The 24,101-nt window shown below is 38.1% G+C and overlaps 1 protein-coding gene across 4 annotated transcripts in view; it reads right to left on the bottom strand.

Moving 5' to 3' along the window:
• The window catches only part of ABCD3 (ATP binding cassette subfamily D member 3), a 98,556-nt gene that overhangs the window by 53,399 nt on the left and 21,056 nt on the right, over window positions 1–24,101 (bottom strand). For 3 of the 4 annotated variants that reach the window (XM_063624327.1, XM_063624328.1, XM_063624330.1), the window contains exon 2: window positions 1,981–2,017. In XM_063624327.1, coding sequence (XP_063480397.1) covers window positions 1,981–2,017 — 37 coding nt within the window. Of the gene's footprint in view, window positions 1–1,980; window positions 2,018–12,947; window positions 13,549–24,101 lie in introns of those variants that run through there. The other variant, XM_063624329.1, reaches the window with a different exon arrangement.

The raw sequence follows: 24,101 nt of genomic DNA, 5'->3' as shown, positions 1-24,101 counted from the left end.
AGGGTGGAAACTTATTTTTATAACTGTCATATACCCAAAGCCAAGAATAATGCCAGGCATATATGAGGAGCTCAGTAAATATTTACTGAAAGATTGACTTACTAAGTGAATTAATAAATTAATAAAGGAATTAGATGTTTCTTATAAAATTATTGTGGTCTTAATAGAGAAATAACAACCAGATTTTGCTATAGTTGCATGTAGTCACAGCTGAATAACCAGAAACAAAAACTAAGAGATGTCACAGAGCAATCTCCTTGGTCCTTACATAGTCAATACTATCAGCAATTCTGTGAAAGAAAGGAAAGGCAAATTAAATTTGTAGATAATTCTTCTACTTAACATACCAGATGTGAGAATTGCACTAAAAATTAGACTAATGCTATAGATAGTAGGTTAAACCCAATAAGCTGACATTTACAGCAATGTTTATCTAAAACAAATCAACTGAGTTAACATATGACCCAGCAATTCCACTCCTAGATACACACCCAAGAGAAATAAAAACACATCTCTACATAAAAACTTGTGCACAAATTTTCATAGCAGCATTACTATTGTTCATAATAGCCAAAAAGTAGAAACAACCTAAATGTCCACCAACTGATGAACTGATAAACATAATGTGGTATATGCATACAAAGAACACTATTCAGCAATAAAAAGGAATGCAATACTGATACAGCAACATGATGAACCTTGAAAACACTGTGCTAAGTGAAAGAAGCTAGGCATAAAAAGTCACATATTATATGATTTCATTTATTTGAAATGTCCAGAACAGGTAAGTCAACAGGGACAGAAACAGATTTGTGGTTGCCAGGGATTGGGGGAAGAGGGTAATAAGGAATGACTGCTAATGGGTATAGGATTTTTTTGGAGAGATGAAAATTTCCTAAAACTAGGTAGTGGTGGTGATAGCCACACAACTCTGTGACTATACTAACTACTCATTTATACACTTAAATGGATAAATTTTATGGTATATAATTATATCTCAATAAAGCTATCATGAATATAACATGTAGAGATGTAGAGTTGCTTGTCAAAAACACACCTGAAGTTTATAATTTACCATAAATTCCACTTAATGTAAAAAATAGTTATGGTTAAAGAAATAAAAGCAATTTTAGGATGAATTTTAGCAATATTATATTCATATCAAGAAATGTAATCGTGCTGATATATTCCATGCTAGTCAGGCCATAACTGGACAACTACATTCCATTCTAAGCACAATGCCTAAGGAAACTAGTATAGGTCCAAAGGAATGTATACAGAACTGAAAAAGGATCAGAACCCATGTCACATGAGACATATTAGAAGGAATCAAGATTGCTTAGCACAGGGAAAGAAAGACTCATAAGATACAACTATCTTCAAATATATGTGGGTCTACTAGAGAAAACAGAGCCAGGCAAGGTGGCTCACACCTGTAGTCCCAGCTACTTTGGAGGCTGGGGTAGGAGGATCCTTAGAGCTCAGGAGGTCAAGGTTACAGTGAGCTATGATCATGCCACTGCACTCCAGCCTGGATGACAGAATGAGACCTGGTTGGTAAAAAGAAAATTTTGAAGAAAAGAGAAGAAAAGAAAAAAGAGGGAAGGGGAGGGGAGGGGATGGGAAGGGAGGAAAGGAGAGGGGAGGTGGAGGAGGGGAGGGAAGGGGGGAGGGGAAGGGAGGGGGGACAAGATATATCTCGATACAAAAGATATAACAGAGTCACTGCTAAGAAGCTAGAAGAGGGGGGGAAACTAATATCATCATGGGCTAGAACTAATGCAGTTATGGCTGCCTCCTAGAGTAACACTTTCCTGTCAGGAGTCCTATTTCAGAAAGTATTCCCGTAATGTGTAGAAGACTGGAGGTATTTTTAAGTTCCCTACTAATTATAAAATTTAATCCTAAATCAGAATCATATGACAAAATAAATGAAATAAATGCATGAAATCCCAAAAAGAAGATGATTTAAAATTTTACCTCATTGTTCTGTAACGGTGGTTTTCCACTTTTCTTACTGCAGAGGAAAAAGAGAGAGAGAGCTTTACTTTATGTGAAAAGTGTTATCATTAAGATGATTTTCAGATGTCAAATATACCAAATTATTTAAAAGCGTTTCTTCTTTTTCATATCATACTGAGATAGAACATATTAAATAATAATAGTCCAGCTGACTCTTACTAAGCATTATTTACAAAAAGTGCTTAATAAATTTTAACTACCACTATTATGTAACAGACATTCTGTTTGGTAATTTTTAGGTGTGTGTATGTGTGTGTGTAAATACAAACATAAATGCAAGTCTACTTCTTCATCCTTGAATCATAGCTTGGCCATGTAAACCACTTTGGCCAATGGGACATCAGTAAACTGACACAAACAGAGGCTTGGAAAATGTGCATTGCTCCCTCTTACTACTGGGAATCTTTCCCCAACCATGTGAGCAATCCCAGGCTAGTCTTCTAAAGGATGACAGAACATGTGTCATTCCCATATTACAAATGATGAAAGTGGCCTGGAGAGAGTAAGCAGTATGCCCAAGGTTCATACTCTGACTACGAGTCTAGGCTACCTCCCAAAACAATATAATTAGCTGGGCATCGGTCCTTTCCATAACGCACTACCATGGCACGCTATGCTTCTACATAACATCAATCACGTTTTAAATTTCTTGTTGGATGTATATTCCCTTCCATTAAACTAGCTCCATGCTCTCAGGAGCTACTGCAAGCTGGTTTCTCTGAAGCTGAGGTAATATGGTGTCTGGGGTACAAATGTTCATCAGGGATCAACATCTGTGAATGGAAGGCAGAGAAACCAGGTTTGGACAGAACTCAAACTGATGCAAGCCCAAAATAACTTCAGCCAACCATATAGGAAGTTCTAAAGCAAGCACTGTCCATCAGAGTGCTCTGTGATGAGCTGAAATGATCAGGCCTTTTTTACCTCCACCTTGCTCAGTCTGCAAATGCATGCTGCCCCAGGAAGTCTGTGACATGAGGAGAGGGGAGTGTCTCTAGAGCTGAGCCAGACTCTAAGGCAGGGGACAAGGGCAGGGAAAGAGGGGGCTGTCAGGATCTCACATTTCTCACAGCTGGGCAGGAAACCCTTCTTTAAAGGGGAATCTGAGTCTATACAGGGGTCATATATTATTCGACCCTCTATGTTCAACATCTATTTGAACTCCTATGATCTGCAGAATGCACATCTTCGGTAGTAAGATACCAGGCCACCAAACAAAACTAGAAAGCCAAACTTAACTACAATAGATGCGCTTATTTTAAAAAGCACGTAGGCTATTATTATTTCTAATTTCAGTTGTATTATACGATATTTTAAATACAATTAGTTATCTGTTTAAAATCTTTTATGAATTGTAAACTGTTATACAAAATGCATTTTAGCACGACAAAACAATGCAGTGAAGAGATAAACTATGGGAGAAAATATTTGCAACCATACACCTGATTAGGGGTTAATATCCAAAATATATAAGGAACTCAAACAACTCAATAGCAAGACAACAATCCAATTTTAAAAAACGAGCAAAGGACCCAAATAGACATTTCTCAAAAGACATATAAATGGCCAGCTAGTATGTGAAAAAATGCTCAGCATCACTAATCATCAGAAAAATGCAAATCAAAACCACAATGGGATAATACTCATACTTCTTAGGATGACTACTATCAAAAAGATAAAAGATAACCGTTGGCAAGGACGTGGAGAAAAGAGAACACTTGTACATTGTTGGTTGAGAAGAATATAAATTAATACAACCATTATGGAAAACGGTATGGAGGTTCCTCAAAAAATTAAAACATAACTACCATATGATCCAGCAATCCCACTTCTGGGTATAGATCCTAAGGAAATGAAATCAGTATCTCAAAGAGGTATCTGCACTCTCACGTTCCCTGCAGCATTATTCATAACAGTAAAAGATACGGATTCAACCTAAGTGTCCATCGAGAGATGAGTGGATAAAGAATATGTGGTATATAAATACAATGGAATAAATTCAGCCTTAAAAAAAAAAAAAAGGAGCTAAGTGTGGCAGCTCAGGCCTGTAATCCTAGCACTTCGGGAGCCCGAGGCGGGAGGACTGCCTGGGCTCTGGAGTTCAAGACCAGCCTGGGCAACACGGTGAAACCCTGTCTCTACTAAAATACAAAAAAATAGCCCAGTGTGGAGGCATGCACCTGTAGTCCCAGCTACTTGGGAGGCTGAGGCAGGAGAACTGGCTTGAACCTGGGAGGCAGAGGTTGCAATGAGCCGAGATTGTGCCACTGCACTCCAGCCTGGGCAACAGAGCAAGACTCCGTCTCCAAAAAAAAAAAAAAAGAAAAGAAAAGAAATTCTGTCATTTGCAACAACATGGATGAACCTGGGGGACATTATACTAAATGAAATAAGCCAGGCCCAAAAAGACAAATTCTGCATGATCTCACTTACATGTGGAATCTAAAAAAGTCAAACTCATAGAAGCAAAGAACAGAATGGTGATTCTCAGGGGTTGGGGGAAATGGAGAAAAGTTGGTCAAAAGGTACAAAGTTCAGTCACGCAAGATGAGTAAGTTCTGGAGATCTAATGTACAAGATGGTGACTATGGCTTGATAATAGTAATCATTTCACAATGTATATGTATATCAACATAAAAATAAAAAAAATCAATAAAAATGCTACACTGCTTACCACTAATAAATGTTATAAATTGATATTTAGAGATAAATGGAGATTCATGCAATATGATGCTCACAAAAATACGTATATACATGTACACACACACCTACAAGTGAGTCACATGATCAGTCAGCTCTCTCATCACTTCATCACTTTTCTCTCTCCAAGTTTCCATGAACTACCTTGTTCAGAGGGAACCATGACATCTTATAAAGCTTCAACTGGCCTGAACACATAATCTACATATAAGTCCTATTTTCTTTAATCAGTCTGTGACAATTAAAATTTCTTGCCAGGTGCAGTGGCTTACACCTATAATCCCAGCACTTTGGGAGGCTAAGGTGGGAGGATCACCTGAGGTCGGGAGTTTGAGACCAGCCTGACCGACATGGAGAAACCCTGTCTCTATTAAAAATACAAAATTAGCTGGGCGTGATGGTGCATGCCTGTAATCCCAGCTACTCGGGAGGCTGAGGCAGAAGAATCGCTTGAACCCGGGAGGTGGAGGTTGTGGTGAGCCAAGATCGTGCCATTGCACTCCAGCCTGGGCAAGGAGAGCAAAACTTGGTCTCAAAAAAAAAAAAAAAAAAAGTTCATTTATAAGTTTCTTAAAAGGTTCCTTATGAGATTTGTTTCTCAGGAAGTTCTATAAAAATACCTTTCACCTGTAATTATCACTATAAAAGAAATTTTTAATGGCAAAACAATTCAGTATCAGTATAGAAGTTAAAGATGATTTTCTTGACTTTACATTAATACACATTAACCTGATAGAAGTTCCAATACAGCAGATTTATCATACATGTGGGCTCTAGATGATCACTTAGCAACCATTTAAACACAATATTGGCACTAAAATCTGTATAGCATGGTAGTCATTCAGATAACCCAGAATATGCTTAATTTATTTTTAATTTATCATCAAAATGAAAACAAAATTAGTTCTATAAAGAAACTTCTAGGCCAGGTGTGGTGGCTCACGCCTGTAATCCCAGCATTTTGGGAGGCCAAGGCTAGTGGATCACTTGAGGTCAGGAGTTCAAGACCAGCCTGGCCAACATGGCAAAACCCTGTCTCTACTAAAAATATAAAAATTAGCTGGGCATGGTGGTGTACATCTGTAATCCCATCTACTTAGGAGGCTGAGGCAGAAGAATGGCTTGAACCCTGGAGGCAGAGGTTGCAGTGGGCCAAGATCACACCACTTCACTCCAGCTTGGGTGACAGACCAAGACTTCATCTTAAAAAAAAAAAAAAAGTTCTATAAGAATTTAGACCCTGAGTAACGCATCTTTAGACCTACTATCTCTAGGTCATACAGATACTATCGTAGACCACCTCAGTCAAAGCTCAAAATAAACTATCTACCCTTTCTCTGACCCCCTCCCTCAAAATCTCTAGCTTCCTCCTCTTTCCTGAGCTCCTGACTTGAATATCTGATTTTTAATAAGGTATCTGTACCTGGATTTAATGCAAACATGTCTATATCTGAACTCACCTTTCCACCCCAAATCTATTCTTCCATTATTCCATACTGAACATAAGCCCGAATCAGTGATCACACCTTCATCTACCAGCTACCCAAACTACAAAGCTGCGAGTTATTCTAAGATATTTATTTTCCTTTTCTCATACACTTCATTTCCAATCTCTCTCTATGCTCTTTCCATTTCTACTGCTATGATTTCAATTCAGGCCATCAACATTTCTCATGAGAACTATTATAATATTCTCACTTGTTTTCTGTGTTCGTTATCATTAGTTTCTGTCCTCTTTCAATTTATTTCCATAACCACATCAAATATGTGTATATGTATATACATGCTGAATATACCCAAGTACATATACATATGCACACCCATACATATATGTATAGACCACATACATCTATATAAATTATATATCCTGTGGAATTCACCTAAAGCAATGCTCAGAACCTTATTTCAATTAAAAAAAGAAAAAAAAAGATTAATAATATAAGCATCCAACCAAAAGTTTACAAAGAACAAAAAAAAGCAGAAGAAATTTAAAACCACCCAAGCAGAATCTAATGAATTAGAAAACAAAATACTAATACATTAAAATTCAAGAGTTGATTCTTTGGAAAATAAATCACGAGACAATCTAATTTTAAAAGGAGTACAAAAACACAAAAAATAAAAAAAAGAGCACAAAAATAGATAAAATTTGAAAAAAAAAAAAAAAAAAAAAAGGTAAAAGACTTCTTTATGTAAAGAAATTTGAAAGCCTGAATGAAATGGGTAATTTTCTAGAAAACTATAATTTTCAGGCAGGGCGCGGTGGCTCACGCTTATAATCCCAGCACTTTGGGAGGCCGAGGCGGGCGGATCACGAGGTCAGGAGATCGAGACTACGGTGAAACCCCGTCTCTACTAAAAATACAAAAAATTAGCCGGGCGTGGTGGCGGGCGCCTGTAGTCCCAGCTACTCGGAGAGGCTGAGGCAGGAGAATGGCGTGAACCCGGGAGGCGGAGCTTGCAGTGAGCCGAGATTGCGCCACTGCACTCCAGCCTGGGCAACAGAGCAAGACTCCGTCTCAAAAAAAAAAAAAAAAGAAAGAAAACTATAATTTTCCAAACCTAGCAGAGAGAAGAAAAAAGACTGAAAAAATGAAATTATAAAGTTGTCTGAGAGCTGCCCACCTCCTACCCTTCCATTCCCTAAAAAAGAACCAAACCCAAACGATTTGCCGGGGAATTCTAACAAAACCCCCAGTGAACAGATAATTCCAATGCTTTAACTGTTTTAGGACACAGGTAAAAGAAGCTTCCACATTATTTTTGCTGCAAGTAAAACACTGACACCAAAACTTGGGCGGGCTCACACCTGCACTTTGGAAGGCTGCGCACTTTGGAAGGCCAGGTGGGTGGATCCCAGTGCTTTGGAAGGCAGAGGCAGGCAGATCACTTGAGGCCAGGAGTTCAAGAACAGCCTGGCCAACATGGTGAAACCCTGTCTCTATTAAAAATACCAAAATTAGCTGGGCATGGTGGCGCATGCCTGTAGTCCCAGCTGCTTGGGAGGCTGAGGCATGAGAATCACTTGAACCTGGGAGGTGGAGGTTGCAGTGAGCTGAGATTGTGCCACTGCACTCCAGCCTGGGAAACAGAGCAAGGCTCTGTCTCCAAAAAAAAAGAAAAAAAACCATTGACACCAAAATCAAATTACACAAAGAAAACTACAAACTATTCCCACTTACACCAACATTTTTTTAAAATTTCAGACCATGAGAAAGTACTGCCTATTCAAAAATTAAATACCTTATAATTAAAATTAAAAAATAAACAGGCACATAATGACTTTTAGAATAAAATCCAAATTCCATAAAATGGTACTCAAAGAACTTCATGATCTGGCTCCTGCCTTCTTTTCAGGTTCATCTCCTGCCACAAGGCACAAACACTCTGTGCTCAAGTTACCTTCATCTATCAGGTTAAACTATGTGAAACTGCAATTATTTGACCATTTCTCACTTATAAAATGGCAACTGCACATGCTTTAACCTAATACTGCGCTCTCTCTCACCCCACTATTTGCTCACGTACTATTTCTTCTGCTTTAAAGGACTCTTCATCAATCAACCTATTTGATTACTACTCATCTTTAAAATTCAGCACTTATCTTCCTGGAATGAAGTGGCCATCTGTATTAAGTTTGCCCAGAATGGTCCTTGTTTACATCTGTTGTCCTGATATAATAATTAATTGCACTCTTCAGTCTCAAAACTGCACCAGTTAGGGTAATAAATTACATGGTGACCCTGTCTAAGAAACCTTCCTGTCCATTCTCTACTCTCACACAGTGTATATTAGGTACATCCTCTGTGTTCCCTAGGCAATATGTATGTCATACCTCTCCCCTCATCAGCTTCTTGAGAGCAGGGGCCATGTCTTGTTCATCTCTTCTCAGGCCTAAGACTATGTCTGATACACAGTAGGTACTTCTATCTTGTTTTACCTTCTAAACTTTGTTTCGCTTACTATGTTAGTAAATTTACTTTCAAAAACATTTTTTAAAGGAAGATTTTTAGTTGAGTCAGGCCAAGACTTTTGGATTTTATCAACAAAGCAGAAAGATCTAAGTGACCAGATATGAAACTGGGAAACCTGCCAGAGCCAAGGCAGTAAACCAACTGGACCAAGTTAACCAGAGAGCAGCTGCCTATGACAAGTAATCTGAGGAGTACAAGGATACATCAACACACACTGGGTAAGACAATTGTTTTAAGGTACCATTTCAAAATAAATGTGCAGATGGTCAGCTACATTTGAATCCACATGTTTGTTTGTTTTTTTAAAAGGTAATTGTCATATCTCTATTCCTTCTAGTACCTAGAATATTTCTAAATAACTTGATTATTTTATCTAATTTTGAATATAACCAGAACTTCACACTAAAAGACCCCTACTTGGACACATATTACTTTCACTGACAGCTTAAGTGTTTAAAAAAACACCACATGTTGATTCAGTACTGAAAATGCTCAAAAGTAGTTAAAGCCATGTCATAGGGTGATGTGTTAAACGTAGATATTTTTGATCTACCAGAATTACAGACTAAGAAGCACTATCACAGTGAAAAGAGGGAAAACAGAAGATAGGAAGCCAACAAATATGCAGAATATAGAGTGAAGATAAGAAAGGTTAGAAATGGGCAGAAGTAGGCAGGAATAAATTATACAGGGCCTTTACACTAACTTAAGATTTTAGCCGAATGTAAAGAAAATTGCCTTTTACTTTAAGAAACACTAATTTAGAATAATTAAGGAAATAGAATTGCAAAATGAAAATATGAAAGTGGAAACTCTACAAACTTATCAATACACTACTACAGACTACAGACCACAGGCTCTCCAGGTACATCATAAGGGACTTAAAGATTAACAGGTAAGGTGCTTGCCCTCAAAGATTTTACAATCTAGCTAGAGAAAAACACAGATAAGCAACAATCATATCAGACAAAGTTAAGTATTATGGTCTAAACAAGGTGCTATGAAAGGCAGGAGCAACTAATGTTAACCCAAGGGGGAGAAAAGGTGAAAACTTTACTCCAGAAATGATGTGGAATCTAAACTTAGACTTAAAAAATAGACAGGATTTAGGGCGAGATGATTAAAAGAATGATACGATGTTCTACAATAAAGGAACACCATAAGCAAAAGAACTGATTTCTTAAGAGAGCAGGGTATATTAGATTCTAATATGATATACAAACAACGTATATGTTTCAGAAAGAGACTAAATCTGTTCAAATCCTGGTAATAGTTGAAAGTATGGCTCCAGAGAGAGTTCCTGGACTAGAATCCCAATTCGACTATGTGCTAGCTGTGTGACTTTTGGCAAAATTATGTAATCTCTCTGTCCCTTAGTTCTCTCATTTGAAAAATGGAGATAATAACACCGTTAGCTAAACCATGTAACGTGCTTATAATACAGCCTGGCATAAAGTAAAGATTCAAAAGATGTTAGTGATTATTATTATACCATTTACTGGCTGTGTGACTGAAGAAAGATGTATCCTCATCTGTAAGAGTGGGGACAATAATATTTACTGATAACTTTTGCCCTCAGTGATTAGAATGTATTAGGCACCCAAGGATTATCCCAAGATCAGAGATGATGAATGCCTGAACAAACACAGTGGGTATAAGAGTAGAAGCAAAAAGCATGAAAATTACTAGAAATGACAAGTAAGGGAATAAACAAGAGTTCGGAACTAACTGCATATGGAAATGAGAGGGAGAGAAGACCACAAACTTAAGACAGAGGAAGTATTAGCAGCTATCAACTCCAAACTGGTATCTCAAATGGCAAAGTATTTTTCTCCAAGTCTCAAAGGCAGTTTGCACACTGGGTGACTGGAGGACAGTGATTTCACTGACTACAATAAAGAATAACAGTAAAATAAGCATTCAGAGAAACAGTAATTGGATTCACTGTAAACATGTTGATTTCACATTCTGTAAGCTAAGTATATGGAAATGTTCAGAAGACAATTTTTAAAAATGCTTAGATTTGAAGTTCATGAGCAGAGATGTTGATGTGGAAGACATTAACATGACAATGATTTGGAAATACAGTGATATAAATCCTTTGGGAAACAAAAATATAAAATCTGAAACGTGAGTGTTGTTTTTGTTTATTAAGATGCTGTTCTAAAAAATTTAGAATGTGTTCTCAAGGAACTTGGTTTAAGTTGTTCCCTGACTGACAATGCTCCTAGGTAAAGAAGCAAACTTTGTTCTTAAAAGGAAAGTATGTTTATTATAAGCCTCAAAATTATTCTGACAAGTAACTTTAAATAAAATGTCCAGACCATAATAAAAAATAATCAAGCACCAAGGAAATTAAGACTCCATAATCAAGGACCAGCAGAAATTATAGAAAACAAAAACAAACCCAAGATTTCAGTTGGCATTTCCAGAGTCATCCTATAAAACAACGTAAACTGTGTTTTTTTAAATACACACAAAAAAATGTTTAAGATACCTAACAAGAAGTAGGTACCAAGAAGTAGATACCTACCAAGAAGATACCTACCAAAAAGTAACACTGATCTGAGAAAACCAAATGAAATTTCTAAAAATAAAATATACAATTGAAGTTAAATATATAATCAATAGGTTTAAGAGATTTCACATGGCTAAGAAAAAGTTACACCACAACAAATGCTCATAAATTAGGAGAAAAGTCAGTGAAGGTAGTATTCTAAAGTATTTTTACTATCTGGGAGGATGATAAAGTATTACTGATTAATGTTTAGACTTGAAAAAAGTGAAACCCATGTTAAAAGTTCTAGGGTAACTTGTAAAAGAAAAAAGAGAATAACTTCTAAACTACTAGAAGGGGTAAAAATTGCCGAGATTAGCTCAGTCGTGGAGACTCTAACCCAGTGGCACTAGAGGAATTAAAGACACACACACACACAGAAATATAGAGTATGGTGTGGGAAATCAGGGGTCTCACAGCCTTCAGAGCTGAGAGCCCCAAACAGAGATTTACCCACATATTTACTGACAGCAAGCCAGTGACAAGCATTGTTTCTATAGATTAACTAAAAGCATTTCTTACGGGAAATAACGGGATGGGCTGAAACAAAGGGATGGGTCTGGCTAGTTATCTGCAGCAGGAACATGTCCTTAAGGCACAGATCACTCATGCTATTGTTTGTGGTTTAAGAAAGCCTTAAGCGGTTTTCCGCCCTGGGTGGGCCAGGTGTTCCTTGCCCTCATTCCGGTAAACCCACAACCTTCAGCATGGGCATCATGGCCATCAGGAACATGTCACAGTGCTGCGAAGATTTTGTTTATGGCCAGTTTTGGGGCCAGTTTATGGCCAGATTTGGGGGCCTGTTCCCAACATGTCCCCCTTCTTTGTTTTGCAAAGCAATAAAAGCAAAGGCAGCTTTGTCATGGTGAGATACTTCTCGCAGCAGTTGGGACCCACATCTGCAGACTATACAAACAACACAGATTAAAAGCACAATCATCAGTGAAACCACAGAGCTTCCAAGTGTTTTTATCCATTTTAATGGGTTACTAGCTGCTAATCTGTCTGTAGCTCCTTCAAGCACTCCAGTTCCTGGCATTAAGGTCAGGTGTGCCTGGGATGCTTTAAATATTCGTTCTTTTAATTTTGCAATACCCAAAGACAAGTTTGTAGAGTGTCCTTCTAGATGCTTTTTTATTCTTTCCCAAATTTTGATCTTGTTAAGAGCCATTAATAGTTTCCACAAATCCTTATGTTTAGCTCCTATAGCAGGCCATATCAATTGAGGTTGAGGTGCCACCATACTGCCGTGTTTCCAGATAATAGGAACTCTTGCCATACTTCTTACCATTTCTACCATCTGACCATTTTGTTCAGACCAGCTGAATATAGTGTGGCTGTGGCATGCAGACTGAGAGATGCAATTCAAGCTAAACATCCCCTTAGGGGACCAATCAATAATGATTCCATAGGAATCACTGTGCAGTACCTCTGCCTGTTCTGCAGTGCAATCTTCCTAAACAAGTACATTCATTTTTTCTGGCCAGGTTCAATTTTGTTTACAAATAGGTTTTTGAGGGCGTTACGCCTCAATTATGGGAGCAGATTCATTATGGTAAATACTGAGATCAGAAAGCATGTGTAACTGTGTCATAGAGTGATTATATCCAGGCATTATTGCCAGCCAAGATTGATAAATACGCCCAATAAGTACAATTGTTCTCTGTGTCAGCCATTGTTGAAGGAATACTCACGGCAATGGTAATCACTGCTATCATAGCTACCATCAAATTACTCATTGTGACTGGTTGTCCTGCTTTCCTCAGGTTTTTATTCTGCCATCTGTGACAGCTTCTTGATCTGTCCAAAAGTAGGTGGCTGTGTTCAACGGGTGTTGCTCGTGACAGTTGGGGTCCTCCTCAGCGTCAGTCTCGACATGGCTGCAACTAGGGGGTCCTTGGCATCCTCCCAGAATCTCTTCCTTGGCATCTGGCTCATAATAAGGTTTCAGGTGTCTTAATGGTATCCAAATCAGCTGTTGATTCAGTCCTGGAGAAACACAAGCATAACCTCTACCCCAAGTTATTATTTTACCTATTTCCCAACTTTTTGTTATCAGATCTCTCCACCAAACCAGTTGTTCTGCTTCTGTCTTTGCAGCTGGTTTCTGTAGATGCTGTTCAGTCGCTGATAGCATCTAGCCTTTAGGCATGCCAAAAAAATTTAAAGTTAATAATGCTAGATTCAATTGCATATGGGGTGTCCCGTAGTCCCTGTTTACCCCCCTCTGCTTTTGCAACTGCTATTTCAGGGACAGATTCATTCTTTCCACTATGGCTGTCCTTGAGAATTATATGGGATACCAGTAATGTGTTTAATATTCCATATAGAGAAAAATGCAGCTAGAGCTTGGCTAGTATAGCCTGGGGCATTATCTGTTTTAATAGAAGCTGGAATGCCCATCACCGAAATACACTGCGAAAGGTGACATTTAACACAGGCAGAAGAAATCATAACTGAGCATTTTCAATTAATTGTGTGGAATGAACCATGTATGAAGAATCAGAAATCACATTAATAGGCATATTAAAAGCAGTAAATACCTCAATTACAGCTACAAGCTCCGCTTTTTGAGCTGAAGTATAGGGCGTCTGGAAAACTTTACCTTTTGATCCAGAATAAGAAGCTTTACCATTACTAGACCCATCTCTAAAAACATTCTCAGCACCTTCAATTGGTTTAAACTTAGTTATTCTAGGGAGGATCCAATTAGTTCATTTCAAAAATTGGAACAGTTTCGTTTTAGGAAAATGATTATCGAGAATACCCACAAAGTGAACTAAATGGGTTTGCCAAGTAAGACTATTTATAAAAGCTTGCTGTATTTGTGCCTTCGTGAGAGGGACAACAATTTTTCCAGGATCATATCCATGTAATCTAACAATCCGAGTTCTCCCATTTCCTATTATAGTAGCAATTTGATCCAAATAAGGAGTCCCTGAATTAGCATGTGGAAGAAAAAGCCACTCTACTAAGTCCTGCTCTTAGACAATAACACCAGTAGGTGAATGCTGAGTTGGAAAAATTGGCAAATCTAGAATCTTCTCTGGATCTATTCTATTTATTTGAGCTTTATGGACTTGCTTTTTGATTAGCTGAAGCTCTGCCTCAGCTTCTTTTGTTAATTGCCAAGGGCTAGTGAGACTAGGATCTCCTCTAAGGATAGAAAATAGATCACTCATGGCATAGGTAGGAATGCCTAGAGCAGGTCGCATCCATAATGTCCCCTAGTAATTTTTGAAAGTCATTTAATGTTTTCAATTGATCCCTACGTATGGTAACTTTCTGTGGCACAATGGTAATGTAATTTACTAAGGTCCCCAAGTAGGAGTAAGAAGTAGTGGTCTGAATTTTGTCAGGAGCTATAATTAAACCAGCACCAGAAATTGAATTTTGCAAGTGATCATAACATTGCAGTAATGTTTCTCGAGAGGGGGCAGCACAAAGTATATTGTCCATATAACGAATAATGTAACACTGTGAAAATTTTTTACCAATAGGTTCAATTGCTTGCCCTACATAAGTCTGGCAAATTGTTGGACTGTTTAACATGCCCTGTGGCAACACTTTCCAATGAAAACGCTTAGCAGGCTGCAGGTTGTTTACTGCAGGAATTGTGAATGCAAACCGTTCACAGTACTGCTCAGCTAAGGGAATAGTAAAGAAACAGTCTTTTAAATCTATGACTATTAAAGGCCAATTTTTTTGAATCATAGCAGGAGAAGGCAATCCTGGCTGCAACGCTCCCATAGATTGTATAACTGAATTAATGGCTCTTAAATCAGTTAACATTCTCCATTTACCTGATTTTTTTCTTAATTACAAAAACTGGCGAATTCCAAGGGGAAAATGTTGGAGCTATGTGTCCTTCTTCTAATTGTTCATTAACGACGTCCTCTAAAGCCTCCAGTTTCTCTTTACTTAGTGGCCATTGTTCTGTCCAAATTGGCTTATCTGTTAACCATTTTAAAGGTATAGGTTCTAGAGGCTTAACAATGGCCGCCATCAAAAATGATATCCTAAACCTTGGCAGGAACTTTGTCTTTCCACTTAAAGCAGTTCCTTCAAACCTTGCAAATTTTTTCCTAGTCCCATACCAGGGACATACCCAATTTCATGCATCATATGTTGACATTGAGGGCTAACTGCTCTGGAATTAGAATTTGTGCTCCCCATTATTGTAATAAATCTCTTCCCCATAGATTTATAGGTACAGAAGTTATAATTGGTTGAATAGTCCCAGGTTGTCCATTGGGCCCTTCACAATGCAAAATATAACTACTTTGATATACTTCAGGGGCTTTACCAACTCCAACTATGTTAAATTGAATGGGTTGAATTGGCCAAGCAGACAGCCAGTGCTATAGAGAAATGACTGAAATGTCCACTCCTGTATCTACCAAACCCTTAAATTTCTTTCCCTGAATAGTTATTTCACAGGTAGGACATTTATCAGGAATTTGATTCACCCAATAAGCTGCTTTGCCTTGTTTATTTGTGCTTCCAAATCCTCCTGTTTAATTTCACTTTTCCCCATTTCCACATACAGCACAAGCAGGAGCTGTGCTATGCACTCTCCTGGCTCTGCTTTCCAGGGAACAGAAGTAGATATAACAATTTGAATTTCTCCATTGTAATCTGAATCAATGACTCCTGTATGTATTTGTACTCCTTTTAAATTTAAATTAGACCTTTCTAGAAGTAATCCTATTGTCCCCGCTGGCAAGAGTCCACAGACTCCTATTGGGACCTTTTGCAGGGGTTCCCCAGGCAGAAGGCTCACAGCTTTTGTGCAGCATAAATCTACCACGGCACTACCAGCTGTGGCAGGGGACAGACATTGCACAGGGGTGAGGGAATGGCCTGAGCCAGAAATGCCCCCGTTTGGAATGGGGCCTGAAATTGGGTTCCCATCTTTATCAAAGTTAGAGTGACACTGATTAGCCCAATGTTTTCCTTTTTTACATTTTGGACATATTTCAGGCTCAGCAGTTTTCTTTTTTCCCCTATCTGGCAGCCTGACTCGCTGATTTTTTCTACATTCTTTTTTTAGTATGACCATGCTTCCCACAGTTAAAACAAGCTCCAGGAAATGGAGTATTTCCTTTACCCACTCTCAGTCCTGCCATTGCTTGGGCTAGCAGAGTAGCCTTATGCAGATTACCTCCAACACCATCACAGGCCTTGATATAATCAACTAAATGTACTTTCCCTCTAATAGGTCGCAGAGCAGCCTGGCACTTGGGATTAGCATTGCCAAAAGCTAATAACCGCAATACTATATCCTGAGCAGCTGAATCTGCAATCAGCTTTTTAAGAGACTCCTGTAACTGAGCTATAAAATCCATGTACAGTTCTTTTGGTCCCTGTTTTACAGCACTAAAGAGGCGCTGCTCGAATAGTCATTGGGGCAACTACTTTTCGCCCAGTGCCCTCTGGAAAAGAAAGATTTGGAGGGTCTGGCCACTCTTTTTCTTCAAAATGAGGGGGTGCAGAAGGATAGGGATGAACCTCTTCCTCCTTTGCTGCTTTTGCTTTAGGTGGCAAACAAACCTGCTCTGTTACTTTGTTATACTCTCCTTCCTCCTCCTCAGTGTGAAAAGGTTCCAAGGTGGAACGAACCAGAGCCCACACTTGTCCCAATGTTACCCTGATGCTTCCGAGCTCCCCTCCTTACCCACCACGGGGACTGCTTAACCGTACTTGGGTGTCCTCCTGCTTAGTTCCATGTTCTCCATTCCGTCGACCCTTCAACCTGGGTTCGAGCCCCATGTATGGGTGCCACTTGCCGAGACCAGCTCGGTCGTGGAGACCTTAACCCAGTGGCGCTACAGGAATTACAGACACACATACACAGAAATATAGAGTGTGGAGTGGGAAATCAGGGGTCTCACAGCCTTCAGAGCTGACAGCCCCAGAGATTTACCCACATATTTATTGATAGCAAGCCAGTATAAGCATTGTTTCTACAGATTATAGATTAACTGAAAGCATTTCTTACGGGAAATAAAGGGATGAGCCAAAACAAGGGGATGGGTCTGGCTAGTTATCTGCAGCAGGAACACGTCCTTAAGGCACAGATCGCTCATGCTATTGTTTGTGGTTTAAGAAAGCCTTAAACAGTTTTCCACCCTGGGTGGGCCAGGTATCCCTTGCCCTCATTCCGGTAAACCCACAACCTTCAGCATGGGCATCGTGGCCATCACAAACATGTCACAGTGCTGCAGAGATTTTGTTTATGGCCAGTTTTGGGGGCCTGTTCCCAAAAAAAAATGAAATAATGGAAAAAAGAAATCAACAGTCTTACAAGTGAACCTAGACAAAACCAGCAGAGGAAGTGCCTAGCCACCCACAGAACTGAGGGTAAAAGATAATCGTTGAAACCACTGAACTTTAGGGTGGTGAAAAGTCATGGGTCAAAGAAATCAGAAAATATTTTGAAATGAATAATATATGTAACAACACACTTACAAAATGAAAAGGTTTACATAACAAAAAAATCTGCAGGCTCCAACTAAAGCAATGTTCACAAAGACCTTTATAATCTTAAATGCATATATTTAAAAAGAAGGTTCAGCATGTTGTCCACTGCCTAAAATAATTTAAAATAAATAAAAATGGCCAGGTGCACACCTGTAATCACAGCACTTTAGGAGGCCAAGGCAGAAAAACTGCTTGAGTCCAGGAGTTTGAGACCAGCCCAGACAACACAGTGGGACTCCATTTTTTTTTTTTTTTGAGATGGAGTCTCGCTCTGCTGCCCAGGCTGGAGTACAGTGGCACAATCTCAGCTCAATGCAACCTCTGCCTCCCGGTTTCAAGCGATTCTCCTGCCTCAGCCTCCCAAGTAGCTTGGACTACAGGCGCGCACCACCACACCCAGCTAATTTTTGTATTTTTAGTAGAGACGAGGTTTCACCATGTTGGCCAGGATGGTCTCGATCTCTTGACCTCATGGTCTGCCTGCCTCGACATCCCAAAGTGCTGGGATTACAGGCGTGAGCCACCATGCCCAGCCGAAAAATATAAAAACACAGAAGCAAAAAATAATGAAATAAAAAAGACATGAGAGAAAACTACACTAAAAGTTTAATTTTTGGAAAAATTAACACATTTTATAAGCTCATGGCAAGACTGATCCAAAAAAAGATGGCAATATAACCAATATTAGAAAGTGATCTAAACATCAGAAGCAATCTCCACCAAAATCCCAAAATGCAAATTCTAAAATTTCTATACAAACACAATACAGAACCCTGAAATAAAATCACACACCTACAACCAACTGATCTTCTACAAAGTCGACAAAAATATGCACTGGGGAAAGGACACCCCATTCAATAAACAGTGCTGGGAAAATTAGATAGGCATATGTAGAACGAAACTGGACCCCTACCTCTCACCACACACAAAAATTAACTCAAGATGGATTAATGATCTTATCGTACGACCTAAAACTACACAAATCCCAGAAGCTGATAAGCACATTTCATAACTTGTTTATAAAACAAGAGGAAAGTTCTTCTAGACATTGGCCTAGGCAAAGAATTTATGACCAAGTCCCAAAACCAAGCACAACAAAAACAAAAATAGACAAATGAGACTTAAATTAAAAAGCTTCTACACAGCAAAAGAAACAGTCTATGGAGTAAACAGACAACCTACAGAATGGCAAAAAATACCTGCAAACTATGCATCCAATAAAGGGCTAATATCCAGAATACACAAGGAACTCAGCTCAACAAGAAAAAAACAAGTAACCCTACTAAAAAGTGGGAAAAGAATATGAACAGACATTTTTCAAAAGAAGACATACAAAGGGGCCAAAAACATGAAAAAATGTTCAACACCACTAATCATCAGCAATATGCAAACTAAAACCACAAAGAGATGTCATCTTATACCAGTCAAAATGGCTATTATTAAAAAGTCAGAAAACAACAGATGTTGGCAAGGATGTGGAGAAAATGGAATGCTTACACACTGTGGTGAGAATATAAATTATTACCATCTTTATGGAAAACAGTATGGTGATTTCTCAAAGAACTAAAAACAGAACTACCATTCCATCCAGTAATCCCCCTATTTGGTATATATCCAAAGGGAAAGAAAAATATATATAAAAAAGATACCTGCACTGGTATGTTTATCACAGCACTATTCACAAAGTAAAGATATGGAATCAACCTAAGTGCCCATCAATGGAGGACTGGATAAGAAAAATGTGGTACATATATACCATGGAATACTAGTCAGCCATAAAAAAGAATGAAATCATGTCTTTCACAGCAACATGAACAGAACTGGAGGCTATTATCCCACGAAATAACTTCGAAACAGAAAGTCAAACATCAAATGTTCTCACTTATAAGTGGGAGCTTAATGATGTGTACACACAGACATACAGAGTGGAATAACAGACACTGCAGATTACAAAAGGTGGGAGGGTGGTGGGGTGAGGGTTGAAAAATTATCTACTGGGTAGAACGTTCACTATTCAGGTGATGGCTACACTAAAAGCACAGACTTCACTGCTATGTAATATATGCATGTAAGAAATCTGCACTTATACCTCCTAAATACATTTAAACCATTTTTTAATGTAAAGATTATTTTAAAAATTATATACAATACCAATGCAAAAGTTGATAACTAAAGCACATTTCATAACTTGTTTATAAGATTCACTACACTCATAAAATTGGGTTCCTCCACAGCAACTATAAAATAATGTTCCATAAAAATATGGAAGTCCTTTAGAAAAAAGGCAGAAGAGCCACATAAGTCATCTTACAGAGGGAATTCTGGGAAAACATCTTATAGCAATTGCACAGTATTTTTAAAATAAACTTTTAATTCTGATATGATTGCAAACATACTGAAAATCTGCTAGAATAATACGCTGAATTCTCTATGCCTTCCATCTAGATTTCCTAATTAATGTTCTACCAAATTTGCTTTATTCTTCTCTATATATAGACACATGCATTTTTTCCTAAGCCACCTGAGATTAAGTTACTGCTAAATACTTCAGTGTTTATATTCTAAAAACAAAGACTTTCTCTTATATAACTATAGTGCAATTATCAAAATCATGAAATTAACATGGATAGAATACTAAAACTAATCAGACCTTATTCCAATTTCTCTGATTATCCCAATAATGTCCTCTTACCCTTTTTAACCACCCCTTCCTTTTGACCCTGTTCTTACTCATACCCTCTAAGTAACCAGTTTCATCATTTCCTTATTTATCCATCTTGTTTCTTTTTGTACAAAATGAGCAAATAACATATTTATTTGATTTTCCCTTCTTTCTTACATAAAAGATAGCATACCTAGTCTTTTGTACTTTTCACTTAATGTTTCCTAGAAATCACTGTCAGTCCATAGAAAGCATCTATTTTTCTTCACAGCTCTATAACCCTCCATTGTGTGTAAGTGCCATAGTTTATTCAACCACGTCTTGTGTATGTATGGGCATTTAGGTTGTCTTCAGTAGTTTGTAATAACAAGAAATACTCCAATGAATAACCCTACACATCTGTATTTGCACACTTTCAGAGCTGTATCCTCAGTGGGACTGCTGAGTCAATACATAAATGCATATGCAGTTTTGTTAGCTATAGTCAAATTCCCCTCCACAAAGACTGTACCTCCGCATTGTAAGAGAGTTCCAGTTTCTTCACAGCCTCACCAATAAAGTATATTGTTACATTTTTAAGTTTTTGCCAATGTAATATGTGAAACAGTATCTTAGTATAGATTAAATTTGCATTTCTTATATTTTAAGTGAAGTTAATCACATGTTTAAGAATCATTTATATACTTATTAGCCCTTTATCTGTGATACATATTACAGATACGTTCTATAAGTTTGTCATTTGTCTTTTGTTATGGTGGGTTTTTACCACACAGAAGCTTTTTAATTTTATATAGTCAAATGTATCAGTATTTTCTTTTGTTGCATCTGGATTTTTGAGTCACACTTACAAAAGCTTTCCCTACACCCAGGTTATAGAGGAATCCACCCATGTTTTTCTCTGACACTTGTATACTTTAATGGATTTATCCTTACATATGGTATGAGATGTAGATCTCATTTTATCACGTTTCCAATGGCTAACCAATTATCCTACTGGCATTTATTAAAAATTCTATCTTTATTCTAGTGATTTGAGATAAATGGGATTATTTTGAAGCTCCTTGAACCCATCCTCCACCTCCCAAGAAAAAACCTGACTGAGCAACTAGGATAGCAAAACCCAAAACCCATGGACAACACATACAACAAAACTAGAAAACTAGATGACAAAGTATTTCTACAAATCCCAAAATATGAATAGGAGGTAACAACCTACCAACAGCTACAAGACCCGAAAGGTAGCAGAGTGAAGTAACAGGGTATCTTATGCACCTCGGGAAGATCCCTACATCACTAAAAGAACTCACTGGAAAGCTTAAAGGACCAATTTGAGAGCAGCAGCTGAACTGGGAGGCATTCCACACAGTCCAATAAACAGCATTGTAAGCAAGCACAAGGAGTTCAAGGTAAGGTCTATTGGGGGTGGAGCAGCCTGGACCCTTGAAGACTCAAAATTAACCAGTTAAAGCTCCCTTTCAGAACAGAGCCTCCTGCGAAGAGAAGCTGCAGGGAACAGAATATTATGTGAGACCACAGGAACAAAGGGTAAGAAAGAAACAGCCTAGAGATCTCAGACAGTAAACAGAATTTTCAAACACTACATGAAAACAACAGAAGAGGGTGCTGTAGAGCATAAATTAGAAAAGTTATCCTAAATCAAACTTCCTCTTCTAAAAGTCGAAAAAATTAATTTCAGACAAAAAAAGAAAAGCAAACAATGGAATAGTATCAAAGTTAAATCTTTTATAACATTATAAGAAAAAATGCAAGAATAAAAATAACATCCCTACAGACAATGAAAGCATGTGAGAAACACATTCCTACAAGATATAAAAACTATAACCTACGATGTCAAAATAATCCAGAAAAAATTAAGAAGCAATGCTAGCCAGGCACAGTGGTGTGTGCCTGCAATCCCAGCTACTTGGGAGGCTGAGGCTAGAGAATCACTTGAGGCCAGGAGTTCAAGGCTGCAGGGAGCTGTGATTGCACCTGTGAATAGCCACTGCATTCCAACCTGGGGAACACAGTGAGAGCCTGTCTCTAAAAGAAGTACAAGAAGCCAATGCTAGACATAAACTCACAGCATAAAACAATATTTTTTAAACTTACAAATGTGGTGATAAAATAATTAGAAATTTAGAAAGAAAAATAATTTCAAAATTGAATATGAAGCCATTAAAAGTACAAGAGCAAATAAACACAACAGATAAAACATGAAAGCTAATATACAAATTATATACAAATATACAATTTCATATATTCAAACAAAACAGAGTATTTTTTATTTTTGATAGTCTTGCTCTGTTGCCCAGGCTGGAGTGCAGTAGCACAATCAGTTCACTGCAACCTCTACCTCCCACGTTCTCCTGTATCAGCCTCCTGAGCAGCTGGGACCACATGCACATGCCACCACACCTGGCTAATTTTTGTATTTTTAGTAGAAACAGGGTTTCACCATGTTGGCCAGGCTGGTCTCAAACTCCTGACCTCAAGTGATCTGCCCACCTCAGCCTCCCAAAGAGCTGGGATTATAGGTATGAGCAACTGCACCCAGCCTAGAATTTTTTTTAATGTGGAAAAAAAAAAATCCTTTGGATACATGGAAGACCAAGTCATTCAAAAGGGAAAAGCAAATGAGATTAGCCACAGACTCTGTTAACAACCCTCAATGTCAGAAAACAATAGAGTAACATATTCAAGATATTCAAGAAGAGAAAATGTGAACCTAGGGTTTTACATCCAGACAAATTTTCAAGTACAAAGGTCACAGACAAACTGTTTGCAACATGAAACAATTCAGAGATTATTGCTCCATGAGCCCTTCCTGAGGAATTTACTACAGAACAAGCTCTGGACAAGAAGAATGACTATAAAGCCAGTGACCTAAAAAGAGGTAGTGAGCATTCAATATGGATTTACTTGCAGAACTAGGACTAAATGAGAGTTAAAAGGGAAAGAACACATAGTAGTGTATCCTCAGAGACACTTTGCATTCAGTTCCAGACTACTGCAATAAAGCTAATAGGCAATAAAGTGGGTCATGTGAACATTTTGGTTTCCCAGTGCACATAAAAGTTACGTTTACACTATACTATGTAGTCTATCAAGTATCCAATGGCATTATGTCTAAAAAAAAAAAATCAATGGACATACCTTGGTTTTTAAAATACTTTATTGCTAAAAAATGTTCATCCTTTTGCTGGTTGAGGGTCTTGCCTCCATGTTAATGGCTGCTGAACGAACAGGGCGGTGGTTGCTGAAGGCTGGGGTGGCTGTGGCAATGTATTAAAATAAGACAGCATTGAAGTTTGCCATAGTGATTAACTCTTCCTTTCACAAAAAGTTCTCTATGCCATTCTATGCTGTTTAATGGCATTTTACACAATAGAACTTTCAAAATTGGAGTCAATCAATCCTCTCAAATCTTGTCACATCAACCAAGTTTACACAATATTGTAAATCCTTTGTTGTCATTTAACAATGTTCACATCAACTTCACCAAGAGTAGATTCTATCTGAAGAAATCAGTTTCTTTGCTCATGTGTAAGAGGCAACTCTTCATCCTTTCAAGTTTTTTTTTTTTTTTTTTTTTTTTTGTGATGCAGTCTCACTCTGTTGCCAGGCTGGAGTGCAATGATGTGATCTCGGCTCACTGCAACCTCCGCCTCCCAGGTTCAAGCAATTCCCCTGTCTCGGCCTC

The sequence above is a fragment of the Symphalangus syndactylus genome, chromosome 12 (genome assembly GCF_028878055.3).
Source record: "Symphalangus syndactylus isolate Jambi chromosome 12, NHGRI_mSymSyn1-v2.1_pri, whole genome shotgun sequence".
Classification (NCBI taxonomy): domain Eukaryota; kingdom Metazoa; phylum Chordata; class Mammalia; order Primates; family Hylobatidae; genus Symphalangus; species Symphalangus syndactylus.
The sequence above is the reverse complement of the archived record's forward strand: the minus strand, read 5'-3'. Positions and strand labels throughout refer to the sequence as shown.